The sequence below is a fragment of the Syngnathus scovelli genome, chromosome 15 (genome assembly GCF_024217435.2).
Source record: "Syngnathus scovelli strain Florida chromosome 15, RoL_Ssco_1.2, whole genome shotgun sequence".
NCBI classification, from domain to species: Eukaryota; Metazoa; Chordata; class Actinopteri; order Syngnathiformes; family Syngnathidae; genus Syngnathus; species Syngnathus scovelli.
In genome coordinates, this window is record NC_090861.1 from 3,531,635 (window position 1) to 3,554,751 (window position 23,117).

At 49.2% G+C, this 23,117-nt stretch overlaps 6 protein-coding genes across 10 annotated transcripts; 4 read left to right on the plus strand and 2 right to left on the minus strand.

Moving 5' to 3' along the window:
- Positions 1 to 68: 68 nt before the first annotated feature.
- On the plus strand, positions 69 to 2,604 carry alg5 (ALG5 dolichyl-phosphate beta-glucosyltransferase). 2 transcript variants are annotated; one of them, XM_049742906.2, is made up of 9 exons: positions 69 to 194; positions 588 to 756; positions 867 to 913; positions 1,003 to 1,071; positions 1,225 to 1,317; positions 1,477 to 1,650; positions 1,729 to 1,880; positions 1,965 to 2,050; positions 2,135 to 2,604. In XM_049742906.2, the coding sequence occupies exons 2-9, from the start codon at positions 594 to 596 to the stop codon at positions 2,248 to 2,250; spliced, it is 900 nt and encodes a 299-aa protein (XP_049598863.1). In that variant the 5' UTR covers positions 69 to 194; positions 588 to 593; the 3' UTR covers positions 2,251 to 2,604. The 2 variants fall into 2 exon arrangements, with proteins under 2 accessions (XP_049598863.1, XP_049598861.1); XM_049742904.1 differs by having other exon boundaries at positions 120 to 470.
- A 157-nt stretch (positions 2,605 to 2,761) lies between these two features.
- On the plus strand, positions 2,762 to 7,836 carry LOC125982299 (FRAS1-related extracellular matrix protein 2). Of its 3 annotated transcripts, XM_049742759.2 has the most exons (6): positions 2,762 to 3,626; positions 3,821 to 3,964; positions 4,074 to 5,070; positions 5,799 to 5,891; positions 7,186 to 7,324; positions 7,393 to 7,836. In XM_049742759.2, the coding sequence occupies exons 1-5, from the start codon at positions 3,146 to 3,148 to the stop codon at positions 7,322 to 7,324; spliced, it is 1,854 nt and encodes a 617-aa protein (XP_049598716.1). In that variant the 5' UTR covers positions 2,762 to 3,145; the 3' UTR covers positions 7,393 to 7,836. The 3 variants fall into 3 exon arrangements, with proteins under 3 accessions (XP_049598716.1, XP_068509240.1, XP_049598715.1); XM_068653139.1 differs by having other exon boundaries at positions 3,843 to 5,070; XM_049742758.2 differs by having other exon boundaries at positions 2,762 to 5,070.
- An 877-nt stretch (positions 7,837 to 8,713) lies between these two features.
- On the plus strand, positions 8,714 to 11,427 carry trim47 (tripartite motif containing 47). Its single transcript, XM_049742849.1, has 8 exons — positions 8,714 to 9,014; positions 9,241 to 9,449; positions 9,523 to 9,568; positions 9,651 to 9,746; positions 9,811 to 10,035; positions 10,115 to 10,137; positions 10,231 to 10,349; positions 10,431 to 11,427. Exons 1-8 carry the CDS (start codon positions 8,838 to 8,840, stop codon positions 10,958 to 10,960), a joined length of 1,425 nt encoding a protein of 474 aa, XP_049598806.1. The 5' UTR covers positions 8,714 to 8,837; the 3' UTR covers positions 10,961 to 11,427.
- A 294-nt stretch (positions 11,428 to 11,721) lies between these two features.
- On the plus strand, positions 11,722 to 13,786 carry taf9 (TAF9 RNA polymerase II, TATA box binding protein (TBP)-associated factor). Its single transcript, XM_049742953.2, has 6 exons — positions 11,722 to 11,815; positions 12,493 to 12,574; positions 12,642 to 12,778; positions 12,852 to 13,059; positions 13,238 to 13,354; positions 13,421 to 13,786. The coding sequence occupies exons 1-6, from the start codon at positions 11,780 to 11,782 to the stop codon at positions 13,570 to 13,572; spliced, it is 732 nt and encodes a 243-aa protein (XP_049598910.1). The 5' UTR covers positions 11,722 to 11,779; the 3' UTR covers positions 13,573 to 13,786.
- Positions 13,787 to 14,236: 450 nt separating this feature from the next.
- Positions 14,237 to 19,286, minus strand: LOC125982352 (arrestin red cell). Of its 2 annotated transcripts, none has more exons than XM_049742872.2 (16): positions 18,984 to 19,286; positions 17,538 to 17,568; positions 17,307 to 17,367; positions 17,190 to 17,234; positions 17,024 to 17,121; positions 16,857 to 16,955; positions 16,506 to 16,565; positions 16,249 to 16,316; positions 16,016 to 16,151; positions 15,868 to 15,952; positions 15,579 to 15,651; positions 15,363 to 15,500; positions 15,209 to 15,292; positions 15,063 to 15,139; positions 14,936 to 14,990; positions 14,237 to 14,866 (listed from the first exon to the last, which is right to left on the minus strand). In XM_049742872.2, exons 1-16 carry the CDS (start codon positions 19,004 to 19,006, stop codon positions 14,779 to 14,781), a joined length of 1,221 nt encoding a protein of 406 aa, XP_049598829.1. In that variant the 5' UTR covers positions 19,007 to 19,286; the 3' UTR covers positions 14,237 to 14,778. The 2 variants fall into 2 exon arrangements, with proteins under 2 accessions (XP_049598829.1, XP_049598828.1); XM_049742871.2 differs by having other exon boundaries at positions 14,237 to 14,869; positions 18,984 to 19,284.
- Positions 19,287 to 19,907: 621 nt separating this feature from the next.
- Positions 19,908 to 22,959, minus strand: ap4m1 (adaptor related protein complex 4 subunit mu 1). The gene is made up of 16 exons (XM_049742860.1): positions 22,899 to 22,959; positions 22,735 to 22,824; positions 22,330 to 22,415; positions 22,154 to 22,263; positions 21,988 to 22,084; positions 21,822 to 21,932; positions 21,683 to 21,745; positions 21,554 to 21,616; positions 21,423 to 21,489; positions 21,294 to 21,347; positions 21,111 to 21,217; positions 20,957 to 21,048; positions 20,642 to 20,686; positions 20,523 to 20,573; positions 20,328 to 20,445; positions 19,908 to 20,213 (listed from the first exon to the last, which is right to left on the minus strand). Exons 2-16 carry the CDS (start codon positions 22,790 to 22,792, stop codon positions 20,019 to 20,021), a joined length of 1,317 nt encoding a protein of 438 aa, XP_049598817.1. The 5' UTR covers positions 22,793 to 22,824; positions 22,899 to 22,959; the 3' UTR covers positions 19,908 to 20,018.
- Positions 22,960 to 23,117: the final 158 nt, after the last annotated feature.

A 23,117-nucleotide genomic window follows, 5' to 3' on the forward strand; every position in this document is an offset into this window, starting at 1 on the left:
ACAGGGGAAGCCAAGTGTTACACGGACATACGGGGAGGAAACAGCGCTTGTTATAAATCCTCCTGGCCTCTAGGTGTCAGTACTCGCCTAACTTCGCGTGTCTACTCGTCACAACCAACGTGTCAACCCGGAAACGACTACTTCCGTGTTGCATCTGTGTTCACTTGTGATTGGAAGCGAGAAGAGAGGAATGGGTAACTCTCGCACTTGAACCAATATGAGCTTGTTGTAGTCCGACTCTGTTGATTTGACGAACCTTTCGGTGGTCAATGTCCTCGAAACTGCGCAAAAAACAAATAGTCTCGCACGCGGGTGAAAGCTGACGAGCTCCGCGGCGAAGTTGCCGTGAGAAATTGTGACTCAGTCAGCATCCTTCAAGGCGTCGGACAAGTGGCACTTGTTCCAAAATGGACTGCATATTTGAAATACTTGAAGCTTTAATATTCTTGGCGATTGTGGCTGTAATTGTGGTAAGTATACCTGGTTCGATTGTTGTAAGTCAGAAAAACTAAATCACTGTTGGGTAACTTGAAAGAAAGGATTTTGGATTTTGTTAGTATCCCAAATGATATGTTTTGCCTCCTCAGTTTGTCATGGTGGCCCACGTGACAGCAAGCGCGGCGAACCTGAAGCGGGACGAAAAGGAGAAACGCTTCGTCACCTCGAGTGGCGTTGAGGAGCTTTTCCCCAGTCTGCACGACCCACCTTCCGTGGAACTCTCCGTGATTGTGCCCTCCTACAACGAGGAGCTGCGGCGTAAGGAAATCAACCAGCTGTAGACCACAGCTTACATTCACACGCGGACTAGCCGACTCAAGTTCCATGTCGTTTAAAGTTTATTCTGCCATGATGGTGTGTTGTTTCAGTCCCTGTAATGCTGGATGAAGCCATGGACTATTTGGAAAACAGGCAGGTCAGTGAGATGCTTCAAAGATAAATAATAATTTAATGCGGCTGCATGCGCTAGCGACAACAGCTATGAATTGATTTTGGTCTCCTCAGAAACGACAAGCTTCCTTCACCTACGAGGTCATTGTGGTGGATGACGGCAGCAAAGACAAAACCACACAAGTGAGAACCTCAATTATTGTCCACAGCTTTGATTCATTTAATGACATTCATACAATAATAAATCTGCAACATTTTATATTTGCAACATTGCCTGTGCTTTAGCCGTGTTGATGACGTCCTAAAATAGAATGCACTTATGTGTTCAACCACCAGGTGGCGTTGCAGTACACCAAGAAGTACAGCGCAGAGAAAGTGCGGGTTCTGACGCTGGTGAAGAACCGGGGAAAAGGCGGTGCAGTGCGCTTGGTGAGAGCCGTTAATCATAATAATAATACATTTATTTCATAAGGTGCCTTTCAAGGCACTCAATGTCGCCATACAGACATAAAATAGCATACCCAATTTAAAAAAAGTGTAAAAGCAAAGAAACATCTGCCTGGCATGCTAACGCTTGTTGTCACAAAGGGAACGCTGAGCTCCAGGGGCCGCCTAATTCTTATGGCGGACGCCGACGGCGCCACAAAGTTCGCCGACATCGAAAAAGTGGAAGCGGCCCTGAAAGACCTCAGTTCCAAACAGGGCGACGTGGCCATCTCGTGCGGTTCCCGGGCTCATCTGCAGGAGGACGCCGTCGCCAAGGTAACCCAAAATGTCGCAACGTTTTCCTTCACCGGCCCCCGGCTCTCCTTTTGAATAATTTTTGTGTTTCGACATCAGCGCTCCTTTTTCCGCAACTTCCTGATGTGTGGCTTCCACTTCCTGGTGTGGTTCTTGTGCGTGCGCGGCGTGCGTGACACGCAGTGCGGCTTCAAGCTTTTCACGCGTGAAGCGGCGCTGCTCACCTTCTCCTCGCTCCACGTGGAACGCTGGTGAGGACGCCGACGTGATCCGAGCTCGAAACATAAGGAAGAGTAAACAATGACCGACTTCAAATTGTGGCGTGATCTTTGCAGGGCTTTTGACGTGGAGCTTTTGTACATAGCGCAATGCTTGAACATCCCCATCGCCGAGGTGGCCGTCAACTGGACTGAAATAGGAGGTAAGGTCACAAATCGTTTTGCTCTTAGCTTTGTCTTCTGCACGAAAGGGGCTCGAGGCCAGACTTGATCGTGCGTGTCCTCAGGCTCCAAGCTGGTTCCATTCTGGAGCTGGCTCCAGATGGGCCGAGATCTGATCTTCATCCGCCTGCGCTACCTGACGGGCGCCTGGAAACTGCACCCGACCGTCAAGAGCCACTAGCCAATCCGTTGAGGGACCACCGCCACTTGCTCCCCAAGCAGAGACAGAAGGCGGGTCCATTTTTCTTTTTTTTTTTTTTTTTATAAAACATTTGTAAGAAAGGAGCTGCCTGTGCTTACCTTATGACAAACTGGTGCTGCGGAGAACGTTCCGGTACATGGACCTTAGGCCGGATAGCAACAGAACGCTCAAAGAGCTTTCCAATTGCGCGAGCCGCCATTTTTGGTGCCAATTTGTTCTTTTGGCCAGACACCATGGCTTATTCTTGTCTTAACAGGATGTGGAATGGGTAAACAAATATTTATGATTGATTGAGTGGAAATAATTGTTAAATAAAATAAAAACATGATTTAATATTGTTTGGTCATATGTTAATCAGCTCACATTTCAGCCAGCTATCTTTTCTGGATCGTTGCGCATGTGAATGGGTTAATTCATGTCACACTACTTAAACACCGCTAGGTGGCAGCAAAGCCTCTTATTGCTTCCAAGGAGGCTCCATTAGTTTTTTTTAGGTGCATTAGACAGCACAGTGGTTAGAAGCCTCACTTGAGTGTTGTTTTTTTTTTTTTAACGGCATGGTGTGTGTGAGGGATGTGGGGGGGGGGGAGTGCATTTGGAAATTTATGAACATCACAATAAAGATCAGATGAAAAAGTTGAAGTCTTCAACGACCACACCTTCTGTCAGTGAGTGATATTCGTCCTCAGCCAATAAGATGCGAGAGCGCCCCCCCCCCCCCCACACACACACACACACACGCACTGAGTGCCTCAAGTTAAAAGTGATGCGCGCAGTTATCGTCTTGACAGTGCCGGGAAGTCAGCCGGCTTGCACGCACATCACGCGACTGCACGCTCGGACATCAATTGTGTAGTTTTTGTGTCTTGCTGACATGTTGTGGGTGCTCCTCATCCTCTGCCTCTCAGCAGCACGCCTTGAGATTTACGCACACCCGCTGCGCTCCGAGTTCTCCGAGGATGCCATCCTGGTGGCCAACAACCGCATCCACGTGCCGCTGGGCCGAAGCGTGTTCGTGGACCCGGTCAACGACCTGGTGGTACAGACGCAGCCGGGTGACCGCTGCAGCGTGATGGTTCTGGAGGATGACCACCTGGTCCAGCGTCCTGGTCGCCTCTCACCTGGGAAGTTCCCTTGTGACTTCGGCCCCAGGGATGTCATGTACACCCACTACGGGTCCAAGAGTGTGGCGCTGGACCGGGTGCGGCTGCAACTGCGCTACGATGAGCACGGCGAGACTCTCGTCATTCCCTTCGTGATAGAGGTGGAGGTGGTCTTTACGCAGATGGAGCTGCTCACTACAAACATGCCGCTGAGCGTAACCCACCTGAGGGGCACCAGTGATGCCATAGACGGTAAGATCTTGGATTTCACTTACGACCGGGAGGCTTACAAGTGCGGGGTGACGTTGGCGGGCGAGAGCAATCTGCCTCGCTATGGGCGACTGCTAGACGGCGGGAAACTGACCCGGACGATGGACTGTGATGAGTTAACGCGGGCCGACATCCGCTATGAGCACACGTTCCAAGGGGCGTCTCCACCAAACCAGGACTACGTCCCCATGGTACTAGAGCTCCGGGATGGAGAAGGGAATTTGGTGAAACGGGAGCATTTCCACCTGATGGTTCGAATCATCAGGGGCCAGGAGAACACCCCACCCAAGCCCAGCTTGGTGGCCATGATGATGATGGAGGTGAGTCAGTTCGCCATGACGGCGCTAACGCCCGAAGCGCTTGCTGCGGACGATGCCGAGTCAGACCCGAGGGAGTTGGTCTTCAACATCACCTTGCCGCTGTCTTTAGAGGAGGGCTACATCGTCAGCACCGATGACCAGAACCTACCCATCACCTCCTTTTTCCAGCAGGACTTGCAGGACCTAAAGATCGCCTACAAGCCGCCCTCATTGGACGCCGAGAGAATCTTCCAGTTAGAGTTTCAAGTCCTGGACCCGGAGGGGGCTGCGTCGGACCCTTTTGCATTCATCATTGTAGTGAAACCCATGAACTCGCTGGCGCCGGTGGTGACCCACAATGTTGGTCAGCTGCTATACGAGGGCCAGTCGGTCCCCCTGGTGACAGGTCACAACCTGGAGATCGGCGACGAGGACAACTTGGAGGCCGTGAGCATCACGGTAGTGGACGGGTTACACCACGGCGTCCTGCTGGTCCCCGGGGCCCACGGGGACAGATTCTCAGCCGCCGACCTGGCCGCCGGCGCTGTGGTGTACCAGCACGACGGCGGTGACACCTACAGTGACAATGTGGTCTTTAAGATGACGGATGGCGAGCACCACGTGGAGTTCCTCTTCCCCATCACCGTGGTGCCCATCGACGACGAGCCACCCGTCGTGAACGTCAACACCGGCCTGGTCCTGTTCGAGCACCAGATGATGTCCGTGTCCCCCCTCGCGCTCAGTGCCTCTGACATCGACTCCGAGGACTCCACCGTTAAATTTACCGTGGTTCCTCCGTTTTCCACCGTCGGCATCGTTCTGTTGAGGCAGTCCGACGCACCGGAGGACCCTTCCTCGTGGAAATTCAACTCAGCAGATGAGGTCTATGAGAAGGAGGTTTGGCAGTGGCTCCAGAAGGATATTACAGAAGGGAAGCTGTTCTACAAACACGTGGGTCCTCACAACGTCAATATGGACCAGTTTGTCTTTACGGTGCAGGACGACAACGACCCTCCGAATGAATCGGGCAGGGCGACGTTTGTCATCCGGGTGGTGCCTGTCGACAATACCCATTTGGACTCTGAAGACCGCATAGCCAGCGATGACCGTGGACAGGTTCAGTCAAGGTGAGCTCAGGCAAGGTTGGATGTATGAGTCACTCCCTAAGTGACTTTTTTGTTCTTACATCTGGTTGAGGCTTCTTTTGACCATTTCATTCTTCAAACAATGCTTTTCCTGCTCACCCAATGTTGATCTAGATGACTGATAAAAAAATTCTTCAGAGGCACGGTTACACTTTGATTTATTTATATTTCCTTTTGTTCTTTTTTTGGATTCGGATGTGTCTGTCATCAGAAGCAATCTAACAGGAGCCGTAAAAGGAGAGAACCTGCATTAAAATAAAACAAGTAATTATATATATATTTTTTAAATTATTAAAAATATTTATTTTCAAAATATTGCAATGTATTTTTTCTAAAAAAAAAATAAAAAAAGAAAACAAGTAACTTTAATACAAGTAATATTTAAAAAAAAAAAGGGATGCTGCTGGCGGCGGCGTCTTGTCACCGAAGTCATCGAGGTGAAAGCGACAACGTGCTACTGCTTATTCACCCGTGAGACTTTTCAATATTTCACCGGCTGACGTCTTTGCAGTTTCCAAGCAGCGAAGAACGCCAAAAGTATTGGGACACTCACGGTCTTGACAGGAAATTGACCATAATTTGGTCTCCAAATAAAACCTATCTTGATAACTTTCTTGCAATTTCTTCTCATTCTGGCCCAAAACAGCCTTGTAGGTGTCCCAACACTTTTGTCTACATTATGACTATTTTCACTTTCGTCTTTTCTCTAGCCGATCTCGACGACCTGAACGTGTGCTTCGAGGACGCTACCTCCATCAATGGCTTCAGCGTGGAAACCAAGACCACTATGAATCCTCCAAAAGGTGCACACATTTTTTTTTTTTTCCATTTGCCTGCTTTTGCAAATTTGCTCGTCGGAAATGTAACTAAGCGCGTGCATGCCACCGAGTGCTTTTGACCCGTTTCCACCCCCCAAGGGCCATCCTCGTCTCCCTCATTAGCCCAAACGCCGCCGGAGTCCGCCGCTAGCAAACGAATCTTTGATACATGTGTTCCAAAAAAGTTGCCTGACGATGATAATTAAGCAAGTTCAAATCTAGCACATAATTTGACCTGCTCTTGCGCTTCCCAATCCTAAAGCTTCATCTTTCCATCCCGTCGTCGCACACTGAACATCAGCAGCAGGAATTCATCTTTTATTTTATTTGAGAAGCATCTTTCATTTATATTTCATCACAAAAAGCGGTGACAAAGTGAAACCTCATTTGCATCCCTCCTGCGTTCCCCTTTACATATTCGTCAGTCTCTTGATAAAAACAAAAAAACATAAATCTGCTCCGGCGCTTTTATGGCACGCGGCGGGGAATTTGGAAGCGTGTTAAGAATTGAACAGCAGAAATGTCAGCCTGGAGCATCACACTTCAACGCCTTTGGGGTTTGGCGTTCATACGTATACGCGTGCGCGGGTTCGCGCGCCTGCGGGAACGTTTCCGTCCCCTTGAGTCGCGCTCGAGGTGCTAACAAAACCTGAGCTTCCTTATAAACGCCTCAGTAAGTACCTTGGGGGTGATAGTGGGTTCACGCTTATTTTTAGTTTCCTTTAGGGTGCGCTCACCCCCCCCCCCCCCCCCCCCCCAGCAATTAAGGCACCCCCCCCTTCGGAAAAACAGCCAATGCGCGCAAAAACGTGTCGCTGAGGTTTTAGTTTTCTTGCTAATTAAGGACTTCAGTGTAGACGCTAATCTAAATCTTCAAATAAGCTAAATGTTGTCATAAAAATATGTTTTGTTCAATACAAAGGCTTTTCGAAAACACATCCAGGAAAAAAATGCATTTATACTTACTCTTGCATGCGTTTTTGTGAACAAGGGAGGGTGAAGAGATTAATTTTTGAAGCTCTAACATGATCAATTATGGATGTGTGCGTGTGTGTGTCAGCTACAAGCTTCCATTATGTAGAACAGACTTACGCTTGACCTGTCTGAAGGGTTGCATTGTGGGTAAAGAGAGAAAACCAATAAAGCCAAAGCAGACATGAAGTGTTGTCACAAGGTGAAAAGTTCAAGTGTGGCGGCAAGAAAGTACAAGCGAGTACACAAACACACTTAAACACACACACAAACACTCTGTTTCATTTTTGTCGTTGTGCCGGGTCAGGCGGCAACAAGCTGACGGGCCAGTGATTCGTCGTGGACCGGATCTTGCTGGAGAAGGACTTCTACGTGGTGGACCAAGGCCACGGGGAGGACGACGCCTCGGTGGAGGTGCCGCTAAGGCGGAGAAGCTCCTTTCGTAGGTTCGTAAAACCAACAAAAAAATGGCTGACGGCCATTTTAATTTGACTACTTCTTCTGTTCCTTCCAGGTATCGGTACTCAGGAAGACGGCGCTCAGAAGGATCAGGACTTCTGGGGCAAGATATGGCTGATCCAAAGTGTTTCCCAACTCAGCCAAAAACTTTTGTCTCTGTAGTTTTACACATTGAAGCACATCAGGCAGTAAGAAAGAGCCGAGGATCGTTTGACACTTGGAGATGCTTATTAATTGAAAACAACACGCCGTCAAAGTCACTACGTTTCGAGGCGAAGATGTCGCTGCCCCCCGGACGTACTTTTGCCTCCAAAGCGGGAGCCTGGCTCGGAGTTTTCGCCACGATCTTCACAGGCCAGCAAGTAATGAAGTCAGGGGGGAGACCAAGTCGGATGATGAGAGCAACCGCGTGTCAATGCGATGCAACATCAGCTCGCTTCATGGCTCCAAAAAAAAAAAAAAAAACCTCCAAAACATTCCAGTCAAGAGAGAAAGAAAAGATGAAGCACGCCAGGCTTGCTGTTAAGTTGAAAACGTTTGAACCCTGTATCAAAAATGCTCCAAGCGCAGACAAAAAAAAAAAAAAGAAAAAAAGCTAACGATGAGCGATAACATGGAGGCTGAGGGAGACAACATAATAGCGGCTGGTCAATTGAAAGAACATCAGGTCGAGGGGGGGGGGGGCGTAGCCAAGAGCCATGACCGTGTCTAACCCTGAATGCCAATTAAGGTTTGTTTTTGTTTTTTTTTCATTTTTGAAAGAGCAAAGGGTATTTTTTCCAGATGAAAAATCGTACAAGATGAAAGATTGGACTAACTAAAAGCTCTCTTCCGACGGTGGTGACATTGTGAGCGAACGTGCCTCCCCTCATAAAAAATTGAAAGTGACAGTGCTCTTTTCCTCACCGAGGTGAACTTGACCCACTTGGCTAAAAAGCAACGCCACTGTTGTCGCGCGTGCACGGGCGCGTGCATCCAGCAGTCAAGCCTGAAATAATTGTAGCAATAATTTCTGGTTTAACTGTACAATATATAACTTAAACTGTTATTGTTCCTAATTATTTGTCTTATTACAGAGAGGACTCATTTGCATATGTGTACATTCTGTCACTCCCATTCATACAAATCCGAGCTATGATGTGATGACGTCATAGCCACGCACGCTCCCCATGCACAAGAAAGTCACAATCGAACGTGAAATTCACTTTACGATTTTATATGATTTTTTAAAGGTATTTAACAGAATAAATAATCATTAAATAATCTTTGAAAGCTTTAAATGTGTTTTTTTAACGCGACTTCTCCCGGTTGCGTACTTGGCCACACCTACACAACTTTTGATTGGTCGAGAAGACAGATGACGCGCCGGCATCGTTTGCAGTCTCTTCCGGCTTTCGGGACTTCCGGTACTGCTTGTGTTTGTGTACGTTACTGCTCCGCCGCGCTGTTGCTTAGTCGTCCTATACGAACGAGTGAGCGAACGAACGACGGACCTACATCATGGCCGCGTCGTCCAGCGACGACGTGAGAAAGGAGCTGACCTGCGCCATTTGCCTGGACTTTTTCCAAGACCCGGTCATCCTCAAGTGTGGACACAATTTCTGCCGTGTTTGCATCTCCATGCACTGGGACCAAAATGGCTTCGACTACAGCTACCAGTGCCCGCAGTGTCGAACGGTAAATGCTTTGTTTTTTTAATTGGCGTGGTAAATCGGCTGCTATGTCGTTGCGTCGAGCTTTGATGTGCTAGCTGGCGTTCTTTAAAGCTAGCATCTTCAAAGTGATTCCTTCCTTTGTAACGTGTTTTTGTTTTCTGGGAGGGGGGGGGGAGCAAGTTCATTCATACAGTTCCCCAAGTAGATAATCAAACATTTGTTGCACTTCTTCTAAATGTTCCCTTCAGGTGTTCACCAAGAGGACTTTCACTAAGAACTACCTGGTACAGAACCTAGTAGCCAAGATGGACAGCTTGGATTGCTTGGGTTCGAACTCAAGTCAGAGCCCTGCCAAGGTGAAAGACGAGTGCGAGCTGCACGGCGAGGAGCTCAAGTTGTTCTGCCACGAGGACAACAAGCGCATCTGCGTGGTGTGTCGTGAGTCACGTGCACACAGGTGAAATGTTACCCCACAGACGCGGGACGGAAATCTTGGTCACGGGAAAGTTGATGACCATTTTGTATTTTAGGTATCACAAGATGTGTCCAGTCTCAGAGGTTGTGGATAATTTGAAGGTACATTTTTATTTTTCTCTTTTTTCGAGTGATGTAATCTCTACTTAGCTATTTTGTGATGCCTTTTTTTTTTTCGTTTCAGGGGGAGTTGAGAAAGCGTCTGAGGGATCTCAATATTTACAAGGCGGACTGCGTCAAAGTCATGACCACCGACGAGCGCACCAAAAACGACATCAGGGTACGCCACGCCGAGCGTCTCCTCCGTGTGTCGGCGTTGAAACGTGTCCGCGTGCATCCTTCAGATGAAGAAGCAGCGCCTGAAGGAGAAGGTGGAGGCGGACGTGGGTGCTCTGGTTCAGTTCCTGCTGGACGAGCGTGACACGCTGCTGGACAACCTGGACGCCGAGGAGGCGGCGGCCGTGGCGGCGGTGGACGACAATCTGGAGAGCATCGGCGCTCAGGCGGCCGACGCGACTAAGCACATCGCTGACATCAACCAGCTCCTCAACGGCGACGCCGGCTTCCAGGTCAGCTCCGCTCGCATTCGCCCGTGCGCACCACGTTACATTTTTAACATCAAGTGCTTTTGTGTCCGTCTCCCTTCAGAGCCTGGTGGACACCTTCAATAAGTAAGTTTTTCCCGTCTACCTTCTCCATCATCCTCCCGTTTTCTGACATGCTCACCATTTTGGATTTATTGTCATTGTGCGGGTGTACGTCAGAGCGTTGCACCAAACGTACGACGAGGCGAAGCCTGCCGACAGTCCCGCCGAGTTCCCCGACTTCCCTGGACCTTTCCAGCTCATCATGTGGAAGAAGATGATGCACGTTCTGCACACCAGTAAGTCACGGCACTCGACCCCCCCCCCCCCCCCCCAAACACAGTTTCTATTTGTGACGAAAACCCGTCCCACACACCCAGTGCCCCAGAACCTAACGCTGGACCCGGACACGGCGCACCCCAACCTCCTGATCTCGGACTTCGACACCAAGGTGGAGGAGCTGCGCAATCGCGGGCAGGAGCCCGACCTGTCGATGCGCTTCACGCGCTTTTGCGGCGTGCTGGCCACGGCCCAGTACTCCGGCGGGCAGCATTACTGGGAAGTGGACGTACGCGACAAGGGTGTGTGGTACCTGGGCGTCACCACCGAGGGCAGCAACCGCAAGGGCTTCGTCAGCCTCACGCCCTCGGCCGGCTACTGGAGCCTGTGCCTGCAGGACCGCCTCTACGCCAACGGGGAGGACGGCCGCGTCCCCGTGGCCGACTACTGGAACTCACCACGCGTGGGCGTCTACCTGGACTACGACCGCGGGCGGCTCAGTTTCTACGACGCCGTCACCATGAAGCGCCTCTACATGTTCGACACCTGCTTCGTCGAGCCCGTCTACCCCTTCTTCAGCCCCGGCAAGAACGACCCGGGCAGCCGCCTCTGCATCTGCCACTACTACTGACCAACGGCCGCCACAGAACGGCAAAGACCACTTTGATGGGGACCCGACTTAACAGGTCGCACGTTTTAATGTGAAAATCTTTGAATACTTAACATTTTCCATTTCATTGTGACTTTTTAAACAAAGTCATTTTCACATTTGATTTGTTTTTACAAAGTATTACCAGTAAGCCAGTATCTTTTTTTCTGTCAATTTATGATGTGCCATTTTTCTCCTTTTTTTTTTTTAAAAACATTTGATTTTTCCCCAAATCCACATTGAGTGCTCGCACAATGAGTTATTTTTGTTACTTTTAAATGTCCAAATGTGTGTGTGTGTGTGTATAAATGCTATTTTACTTAAATTGAAGTGTGCTTTTTTTCCAGTTGCCTCCGTGCAATATAATGTGCGACATATACTGTGATGATCTCTGTTGTAAGTTAACGTTTCGGACTCAACAGGATTAAAGAAATAAAAGAAAAACATGTCCTGTTGGACTTTTTTTTCCTCCATATTTCCATCCAGCCATCCATTACAATCAAGCTTTATTGGTCAGGATGGGCAAAACGCAAACTTGAGGATTTGTTTTTTTTTAAAACTCTCTAACGCTAAGGGAATAATACAGTGATGTTTATAACAATATTTTGATAACGTAAAAAAAAATACGTGACCGTGTTGATTTAACAGCAAAATTATATAAAATATTCAACTAAAATATATTTAGTTAAATATTATATTCAGTTAAATAAAACAAAGGGACTTCCGGTCCGCCAGGAGGCGCCCGCCCAAATTAACGTCGAAGGAAACGTAGCGTAGAAGAAGACGCGGAAGAGTTCCAAAATGTCTGCACCCAAAAGCATCCCCAAAGATGCTCAGGTAATTTAGTTATTTTACCAACCATTTATTTGCGTTCACACGACGGTGTTTAATCCATTGAAGTTGTTGCATCTTTATGCGGCGTAGCTCGCTGGATGGCTCGGCCGCAACTTGCGTGTGTTAGCATGCCCGCTGATAACAATGGATAGCGTCTCTTCAGCACAGCCAATGCTAGCTTAAAGGCTAAAGTACAAATGGTATATATATGGTAAAACTAATTCAGATTTCGCGCTACAAGTATATATATCGACATTTTAAGTTCTCTCATTGACGTGCTAATGAACATATTCACCGCGCTAAACTTAATGTAGAAAATTAATAGGTCGTGTTTTAAGGTGTATTTTATACACGATTTATTTTTTTATTTTAAGGTGATATGTGTAAAATTGTTTTAAAAAGAGTACACGTGATAAAAACGAACAAAATTATAATTTTCTTTACGGTGACGTCTAAAATGATTTGTTTAGGTGCATGAAAAAAGAAGGAGAAAAGTTATAAAATAATTAACAGTTGTAGAGCGCAGAAACAATTTTTGAGGTGAACAGTGTATGTCGCTGGTAGTGTACAATAAATATATTTTAAGTTGACTTCTAAAACCAACTGCATATTTTTTGGGGAGGGAGGAGTCAAACTGTTTTTGGTTTCAGCTGCTGTGTCAAATATTTGTTCCCCTCCAGGTAATGATGCAGATCCTGAAGGACATGGGGGTCACAGAGTACGAGCCCCGCGTCATCAATCAGATGTTGGAATTCACTTACAGTAAGTTGCCGCCACTGCAGAAAGATGATGCTAGCCCCACCTTGGTCACGATTCCTCCTCTTCTCAGGATACGTGACGAGCATTATCGAGGATGCGAAGATCTACGCCACGCACGCCAAGAAGTCCACTGTGGATGCTGACGACATTAAACTGGCCATTCAGTGCCGCATGGACCAGTCGTTTACATCGCCGCCACCCAGAGATGTGAGAAATCGTTTATTTAGATGTGTCTGCATGATTGTGCATGGTTCCTGAGGGCATTTTACGTGTCCGTCAGTTCCTGCTGGAGGTAGCCAGACAGAAGAACCAGACACCTCTGCCCCTCATCAAACCGTACACAGGCCCCCGCCTGCCACCGGACCGCTACTGCCTGACTGCCCCCAACTATCGCCTCAAATTCCTCCCCAAGAAGGTTGGGTCAGCCGGCAGGATATCGGCACCTCGCCTCAGCGCCGTCTCCGGCCGACCGGCCACACCCACTCTTGGTGAGTCCTCGCCTACGGCTCCACGATGGAGCGTCCTATTTTTTGGGGAATGTGTTGTGAGCGATTAACTGAATTGGGACGTGAAATGACTCAACAGAGTAAAACACCTTTTGTTTTTTGACTGGTTGGGGTATGTGTTTGGATGGGCGGGGCTAGTACTGACCAGATGCCTTTGTAGGAAACGCGTCGGTTCAGCAGGTGGGCGGGGCCAAGGTCGGAACGCCCGTGTCGCTGACGGGTCAAAGGTTCGCCGTGCAGATCCCGCCGCCCTCGCAGAGCGGCGGCACTAAAAGCGGTAAGACGGCACAACACCGATCGGTGCTATGTTCCGGACAACTCACGGATCGTTCTTTCCCCACAGCATCGCACGGCACGCCCGCCACCTCCAGCGTGCTCATCAACTCGTCTTTGATGGGCTCCAAGAACATCCTCATCACCACCAACATGGGGGCTCAGAGCGCCAGCAGCGAGTCACTCAAAAGGAAACACCCGGACGACTACGACGCCGTGTGACGACACGCGCAACACATGTTGCCTCACATGTAGGATGCAAGGACACACACACAGAAGGACTCTATTTTTCACACTCTCGCTCATGACATCACAGTAATCCGCCACCCCAATACAACCTTTTTAACTCATTAATGACACAATGACAGTTTTTTTTTCTTCACCTTTAATCCTAAAAACAATTTCAAATAAAAAAAGAAACCGTGAATGATTATGACCAAGCATTAAAGTCACTTCCTGTTTGTGGCAAAAAGTTAGCGCACACGTTGACACATCACACGCGTCGCAAAAAAGTTAGCGCACATGCACGACTAAAACGACCACAACGACCAATCACGGCACTGCAAAGAACATGCTCCGCCTCTTTCCCTTCGGGGGCGTGGCCAACCACTGCACAGAGCCAAAAGATCAAAAGCAAACAACACAAAGAAAAAGCTGAAGTGTTTTTTTTTCCTCCCCTATGATGAGCTTGATGCCACAGGAAACACTTCTTACTGGCTGAATGGGATCATGGCACTCAAGAAATTTTGGGACTCTTAGAATGGGGAAAAAGGCCGAGACAGGAAACGAGGCAGAGAACGCCGCAGGACGTTCAGGATTGGGGCGGGGGAATGTTGAAAGTGAGGTGGACGGTAGGCGACGCCCCCCTGCGGGTATCAACAATTCTGTACAAGATACCATCCTTACCGCATGATTGGAAAAAAAACATTAAACATTCAAAAGGATTTCAAAACAAAAGCAACGTAGCTTCCTTTTTTTTTTTGTTTACGTCCTTCGGAGGATAGCGTTAAGCTTCTTTGAGTAGCGCAGCAAGCCGAGGTTTGAATTGGCAAAAAATGGAAAGTCCGTTCGTTTATCTTTAAAGGAAAAAAAAAATATGTTTTGGCAAACAACAGCAAATGAGGATTGCGAAGCGCCTCGCGTTTTCAATGCACTTTGCTATTTTTGGTCCAAGATCGGTTATGCCAAGATCCAAAACCTCGATTTACTGTCGTATGCAAAGAATCGCAACAAGCCGATTGGCGGAGAAGCCCGTTTGAAAATCCTTCAATCAAATAAAATGCGAAGATGGCGGTGACGCGGCACAACACAGAGGCGACGCCCAAATTTGGTGCCGTCCGTCCGTCCGTCCGCCGGGAATGTTAACCTGTGTATGCGTGCGTGTGTGCGTTGTACATGTGCGGAGACGCGCAGGTGGGCGGCTCGCTCCTAGCAGTCCTCATCTTTGTCGTCCACCACGCCTTTGAGACGCAGCCGGGCGAAGTCCTCGAAAACAAAGTCGTCGTCCTGGGAGACGCTGCTGAGGACAGTCGACTCTTAAGCTTAATCGTCCACGCGCACGGGCGACATCTCGACAGGTACTCACTTGGTGTCGAACTCGATCAGGTTGGTGTCGATGGGCGGGTCCGACTCTGGCGCGGCTGACACGCAGGTTAGGGCGCAGGTTAGCACATTAGCTCAGTTAGCGCAGCGGTGGCGCACACGCAACTCACCTGACTGCGGACGTGACACGGGGGGGTCGGCCGGTTTCGGGTGCATGAGGATGAACGGCAGTTCCACCGACACGTCGCTGTGGAGTCAGGAGGGACATTTGGGACCATGCTCAAGTGACTCCTTCAGTAACAGAGAGATACACTACCCGCCACGTGAGACCACCAGCTTGACTTTGACCCTGTAGGATACCAGAATGCCCAGAACCTCCTTGTTGGTCACATCCTTGACGCTGAAATACATGCGCACACACATTAGCGACAAGTGACGCGTACGTGCGTATGAGCAGGCGTGCACGTTACATGGTGGAGGAGGCTAAGTTGGTATCTTCATGTTTGAGCTTCCCGTCCAGCGCCAGGCCTCGTTTCTCGCGGTTCTTGTCCAGGGTCGGCGTCAGCGTGTACACTTTGCAGAAGGTGGAGCTCGACGACACCTGGTCGCTAATCCGCGCGACACGCTTATTCGCACTAACCCATGCTCCAATTTGCCGTTTTTTTTTCCCGCACACGTGTACTTACTCGGCCTCCAGCTGCGCCACGGGACATTTGTACTGCGCCGTGCTGAACAAACAGATGTCGGCGTACTGACGCACTGCGGGGACAAGGACACGCACACGCGGGGTCAAGGGAGAGCCCACTGCGAATCAGTTCGTGTTTGTCCATTTTCAAATCACGTCTCGTTTTTAGATCAATAAGACGCTTTTCTGTATCTGGTGCATTGAAGAAAAATATTCATTATTCACATAGTGGCAGCCCGAAAAGAAGATATGAGCGGGTCTTTGACAAGATGCGGATTTTGGAGGCTGACCTGAGATCTTGACCCTCTTGACCGTCTTGGTGGAGTTGTTGGTCACGTGCACGTTGACGCTGATGGGCTCGCCGTGGTAGTACAGCTGTCACACGCAAAGTCGTCACTCGACATGCCCCCGCCTCGGCCGCGTGGGCGTGTCGTGTACCTCCTTGTCCAGCGACGCCTCCAAGTGCAGCGACCTGTCCGACATCAAGAAGCTGCGAGTGGTCTCCACCATGGGCTGAGGTCCCGCCTTCTCCGGAGCGTACTGCACCTTGCGGATCACCAGACGCACAGAGTTCCTGGCGAGGAAAAGGGGAGCGTCGGAGGAGGGAGAGCGAGGCCTGGAAGGCTCATGACGGCGTCACCGAGTCAGTGAGTTGAGCGCCGGCCGCTCACCTCTTTTGGATCTTCTCCTCCATGTTCTTGGCACAGAATGCTCGGATCTCAAAGTCCACGCCGCACGCCTGCGAGAGTGCACACAATCCACAGCGAGGATTTGAAGATTGAATTAAAGACGGTAAGCAAACGTGCCTGTGCCAGCTGAACTGAAATAATAGTTATTTTTCTTTTTTTTTTTTATCTATACAGGGGACGCCTCCAGTGCCCCGCCCCATTTTGGACGTCACTCAATTTGCCTTCAACCTCGAGTTTACCTTGCCGGTGTCTTCAGGTCCAGGCTGCAGTGTGACGGAACATGGAAGATTTTGAGGGATCTGCAACACACACACACATACACATTTGAGTGTTGCCTTCTCACACACACTCACAAACTCTCTCACTTACACTTCAATGACACCTTCACACACGTACACAAACCTTCTCATACACACACGGTAACGACATATAAAGGTGGGTGAGGAAAACAAAGTTTGTATTGTATGTACACACACACACGCACAACATGTTCCAGCTTGTCATTGACGCACCATGTCACCAAGCCAACCACTCACGTGAACATGCACATGAAGACCCAGCCAGTGAAGTCCCCATGTGTGTGTACTCACAGTGAAGTAGAAAGGGTGCGCGTGCTGGCCCAACTTCTTGAGGAGCCTCTCCTGCAGTCGACTGTTGGCTTTGCGCTCATCAGGGACGGGCGGGAAGGCCTGAAACAGGAAGTGACATCACGTGAGCGCGGCTCGCCGGTCGAGAAGCGCGGCGGCTTGGCGTCTACCTGGAAGGTGGAGATGTACAGGTCCTTGCGGAAGGACAGACCCAACACGTCCAAGTCCTCGCGGCCATAACGGAAGGCGCAAGTCAGTGTGACGAAGACTAAAAAAAAAGATCAAGAGCAGGAAGTGTGAGCCAGCAGCTATGAGGAACAACTAGAAAATGCCTACCTTTCCGGTCCTTCAGGTACTCGGGATCCACCAAGATGACACCGTCTGTCCACATGGAGACAAATTGGTCACAACAGCAGCCACGAGCGAGGGTCCCAAGCGGGTCACATGACTCACCGACTGGATCCACGTGGTCGAGGTGGTCCACGAAGTCCCGCTTGCCCAGGTAGACTGTCACCTGCATGCAATTGCATTGTTACACTACGGAACCTTCGAGTCACCTCCAAAATACTTTCCAGTACCTTCTAGTCACCTTCCACAGAGTAACTAGAAGCTTACAATCAGATCGGAGAACCCTCACAGGAGCTTATGGCAGCATTCACCTAATACCAGCTTTTGTAGACTCACCTTACAGTTTGGACTGGATTTCTTGAAGACTCTAAAAGAAGAGGAGGAAGAAGAATGGGTGAATGGTCATTTGCCAGGAAGAGCAGACTGAAACAGGAAGTAGCAACTTAAGGTGAGGAGATTTCGCTCTGCTGACTTTGCGCTGTTAGCTAACAGGAAAGATTTTCTGGAAACGGGAAGTCGCTCTTGGACTTTTTTTGGGGGTGAAGCCAATGCATCCGTGTTGACACAACGACCAATCGTTTCCTTTCTCAAACCAAACAGGAAGTAGCTGCTTGTCAAAGCAGAAGTGTCACAACACGATTTAGCTTTTTTTTTAAACAAATTATAGTCCACATTTCTTTTTTTAAATAATTTGATTCATAAGTTTAATAAATGATCTGGGGCACGGTGTGCACGACGCGTGATCGATGACACAGTGGGTGGAGCAGGTGAATTTATTCCACTGAGACTTCAAAACAAATATTAAGAGTAAACACGCCGCCGGGTGTTCCTCTTAATATCGTTTCGAGCGTCTGGAGAAAAGACTTTCAAGCTGCACACCAACATTCTCCCCATCGTACATCTTGTTTTTGTCGGTGTGAAAATGCACCACACGTACGCCAACAGGACAGACAGACAAACAAGCAGGCAAGGAAGCTTGGCGGCGGCTTTATGAATTGATTTCTCTTCTGCTTCATTTGACCAAGCTTGCTCAAAATGACAGATGTTCACCATCCACCCTGGGAATTTGCTTCATTTCCGAAAAACACCATCCATTTGTATTTCATGACACCTGTTGTGGCCCTTCCCTACCTTGCAATGGCGGGTAGGGGTGGGGCTACCTGAGTGGTCGCACCTGTGCTCTTAAATTGCCCTCTGTGCTCATTTATTCTCTTGGCTTGACTCCACCAGGTAACACTTTTGGGTTTTGGTCTTTATTTTTTGTTCCACTTATCTTTGATTTCCACATTTGCACCATTCGCATTCATGCCCTGCACACACCACTGATTCTTACTCACACTTTCATAGCTTATATATATTTTATATTGAATTATTATTGTTTGTAAAATAAACCGTATTGATTGGCCGGAACCCTTTGCGTCATTTCCCCACTGTTAGATTTGTGTTGTGACTTGCCGTCGAGGTACTCTTTGTTACACACTGCAAAATGAACACATTAAATCAGAAATGCAACCCACGCGACGGAAAGTCAAGAGGTGTTTTCCGAGTGTAGCAGAGACGCAGCTGGGGCTAGCAGCTAGTCCGCTAGCTAACCCCACCCTGCTGCGCTCGCTGCGCCGAGCGACAGCGAGCTTACCGATCCCTGCGCAGAAAACACCACCGACGATCGCTTCGGTAATCAAAGACCACGAACACGAAGATCACCGCCGCGGCTTGACGAACACTCACTCGGGCCAATGGCGTGATGCTAATTAGCCCGTAGCGGCTAGCCCGCTAGCTCACCTCGTACTCGCCTTGTCGCCCATCTCCGCGGCCAGCGGACGTCAAGAAGGACCGGAAGAGACGAGCCCGGACTCGGTCGCTTACGTCGTTTGGCTCTAACGGATATTGTCCCCTTTTTCTTTTTTCAGTAGTATGCCAGCGGGCGGCGTTCAACCTTCCATCCGCCTCGGCGAACCGCTAAGCGGGTATGCTAATTTTATTTAGCGCCGCCTCAGTTTGCTGCTACTTCCGCGAGGACTGCTGCGCTGTTTGCTTCGCTCGCTTGCCGCTGTCGTTTGCGCGCGCGCGCGCGTGCCCTCCCCTACGTTTTTCGTCCGTGCCGCGGTTGCAGATGATCACGTTGTCAAACGCAGCGCACGCGCACGACATCAACACGAATTGGCGTGCGCGTGCGGTAGCATTGGTGTGCAAAGTAGCGGAACCAAATAAAGTGGTGCATAGAGATGCGACTCTAATTTGTTTCGTGACCGCGCTCATATATCCCAAAACACTCATTATTTTCGCCATTGAAATCGATGGAAATGCAATTGTTTCGTGGAAAAAAAAAAAAGTTAAACTAATTTCTAATTTCTCAAAACATAAAATCACATTGTGAAATCATATCGTGCGATGCATAGTGGTATCAAGCAGTTTGGTTGTGTCTGGTGTTGCGGAACGGTGTCTCGTTTCAGGTTGTGTGCAATGTAGTGTTGAGTTTTGCAATATTTTGTTGTGTACAAGTGCAATGAATAGTGTGTATTGTTGTGAGTACTTGTGTGTATAATGCATTGGTGTGTATTGCTTGTCATGTGTCGTCAGGTATGTAAGAGATTTGTAATGGCGTGTTGAGAACTGTGTGTAGCAAAATACACTTTTAGTGTCCTTGGAATGGCAGAATTGTGTATCGCTGACTATTGTATGTCTGTTGAGTAATGTAGTCTTGCATGTTGTAGCGTATTTTTATTAGGTTTTAAAAAAGTCAACATACAAATCCTATGCAATATGAATTTAAAAAAAAAGAAAAAGGGATGTCTTCACAGAAAGGGTTCCGCCACCTCAGATGCGGATGGCGTATGAGTCAGAGTGCGTGACGTAGCGTACCCAGCGCTGGGTGGGTCCGCGATGCTGCGTGGGCGCCAGCCGCAGGAAGCGCACGTGGAGGCCGCTGGCCGTCACTTTGGGCAGCTCGAAGGTCATACCCACCGGACCGACCTCCAGTGTGGAGGCGGAGCTTAGGCCGGGAATGTCCAGCTAAGGGAAAAGCAATATTGAATGTGGCAATATGCACATAATACGGAGAGATCTTATCTTTTTTGGGTGAAACAAAAGTGACACTCGAGCGCGCAGAAGCTCTCTTTTGCGAACCTTGAAGCTGGCCGACAGCTGCGTCCCCCCGGGAAAGCGCGGAATCTTCCAGATGACAGCTCGGTTGTGCGGCTGCAGCTCGGCGCTTTGATCGGGACTGCTGAGCTCCTGCGACAAACTGACAGAATCATTTGTCAATCAAATAAATGTCCTCAAATGTTTGGACTCATTCAAATTGGAACAAAATTTGCTTACCTGATGCAGCCTTTGGGTACGCGGACGCTGGCGCTCACGTTGACCGCCGAGCTGCACGCACACAACCCAGTGATGTTATCACAACAAGCTACGTGTTTTTGTGTATTTGTGTTTGTGACCTTTTGGGTGGCAAGTTGCAGCGTAGCTTGAAGAACATCAGCAGCCTGTGAGGCAAACAACAGGAAATGGCCGTCAGCACCTAACCTCTGATTTCCTGTCTGTCGTCCCTTGACACGGGAGGGCGGCAGCCCTTTTCCGTTACGTCTGTCGATGAGCTTTGCTTTTTGCCGTTGACAGCCTTTTTTGAAATTGTCATTTTATTTTTTTTAACTTGCATTGACAAAAGAGTTAGGCAACACTTGAGTTCTTTAGAGTGACATAGTTAAAGCTAACCTCAAAATGACTTGGGAGTTGCTTTAGGGTCAATTGTTTACCTTCCTGCGTTGTCTTTCTCAATGGTGGGAAAGAGTCGGAAGGGCGGGGCTAAGGGCAGACGGTCGGCCAGTCGGTACTGCATGACGCTTTGCTTCACAGGGGGTCAAAGGTCAACACGGTGAGACGTGTCACGCTAGTGTGGGCAGACCTCACCTCGCCCTGGCTGGGGCTGAGTCGCAGGATGCGATGGGCCTCAAAGTCGTCCAGTCGGACCGCCGGGTGGAAGGCGCACTCGTCCACGCGGACCGCCCCGCCGTAACCTGGTCGGGGAAAAGCCGTTGACGCCCTTCCTCTTTGCTCGGCGCAAACGTGTCAAAGGGCGGCGGGCCAGCTGACCTGCGAGATGCGAGCTGCCCACGCTGAGATCCTCGTTGAGGCCGATGCGAATCTCTGCCCCAGAACAGTGTGACATTAGTGGACTTGACGATCACCAAGGTTTTTGCCATTCCCCGTCGCCCCACTCACCCGAGCAACCGGGCAGGAAACACTTGACCTTGACCTCGCCCTCCACCTCCGCCTTCATCGGCATGCCCTACACAGCGCACACGCTCAGTACGTGCACGCTCGGCCCTTACTCTGTGGCGCTCTCCACTCACGTTGGAGCTCATGACGACAGACATCCTTTCTACGACGTCCACAAAGATCTCGCTTTTCCCTCCCTAGATGTGTAGAAGTAGGGCTCCAATCAAATCTTGCATTTTCTGAACCTGTTTTGAAGGCAGTACCTGCAAAGGCCTGGTGGCAGCAGAACTGGGCGCCACTTTGCTCTGCTGCGTGTCAGCTCCAAACTGTGGTGGGACAAGAACAACGAGAACATGGAGGCAAGGAGGAGAGGCGTTGATGCACGCATGAGCGACCACGTACCAGCCCCACATTGGCGAGGTCTAACAAGCTGAAGGGTCGTGACGACTGCGCCTCCGTCTGGATGAAGTTCTTCAGGACGTCACAGGATGTGGACTGGACGTAGCCGTAATCCTGCAGGCAATATCAGCAGATGATTAACTGCATTTACTGTATGTATATGACTCACCAGCATCTCATCCAGAAGTTCGTAGATGAGCGCAAAGTTCATCTGCACCGTCTTCTCCGACAGAGCGCCACAATAATCTTTGATGAGGGCAGCCAACCTGCCAACGGACGCACACCTTCATTCCCTGTGCGCGCATGCTGCCGGTTGCCATGGTTATGTACTGCACCTGTTGAGGAAGTCGATGATGGCGAAGGGAGAGGAGTCTGCTGCAGTGGTGGTAGCGACCAGGTACAGTCCTCCCTGCCACACGTGCACGAAGTGGATGTTTCTGTGCGTCTGTGGACATTAGACAAGATTGCATAGTCCCCACCAATGTCGTGAACACGTGCAAAGACAGGTTACCATGACAACAGGAGGTTGGTCTCCAGTCAATGCTGTTACTTTGTCATAAAAAAGGCCGACGGCGTCACTCCCGATCTCTCCTCGGACTGCGGGGTGGGGGCGGAGTCAAGGCGACAAGTGGGCAGATGAAAGGTGTTTGGAAAATGTTCATGTTCGCTGAGAGCCAGAAAACTCCAATGTGGAGTTCAGATCAAAAATAAAGAGTAGTCTGAAATGAACTCCTGCTTGAACCCCTAATGAACTCAAAGTTGATCTAATCCCAGTTTATTTTCTTTCAGTTAACCGAGATGGTACCGACCTAGCTCCAAGGTGATGAAGAAGATGACAGTAGGTCAGTTGTGGACAAAAGTGAAAGTTTTGTTCAACAAAATGACCCCCCAAAAATGAGTATGTCTTGAAGGATACAATCTTTATAGACGAGGCGGTCGCCTTTGGATGACAAGATGAAGACCTGCGAGATCATTCTGCAGCTGAAACACACTCACCTCCACAAAACTAAACACACCCAAACAAAGATTAACATCACAACACTAGTGATAATTACGTCCATTTACGCCTGCTTCACTTACCGACTGCGAGCTTGACACACACAAAATTAATGCAAATTAAGGTAATCATTTTAGGCTTATCGTGTTTTGAACGAGGTGTCAACAGTCACTTAGCAACATTAAATAAAATAAGCGACCAAGACGAACGGTGTTGTTGACATATCGTTTAGAAGAAGTCGACACACCCCACAGCACCATCTAGCGAGCAGGCGGAATCCTGGTTTTGTTATTTTGTACAAT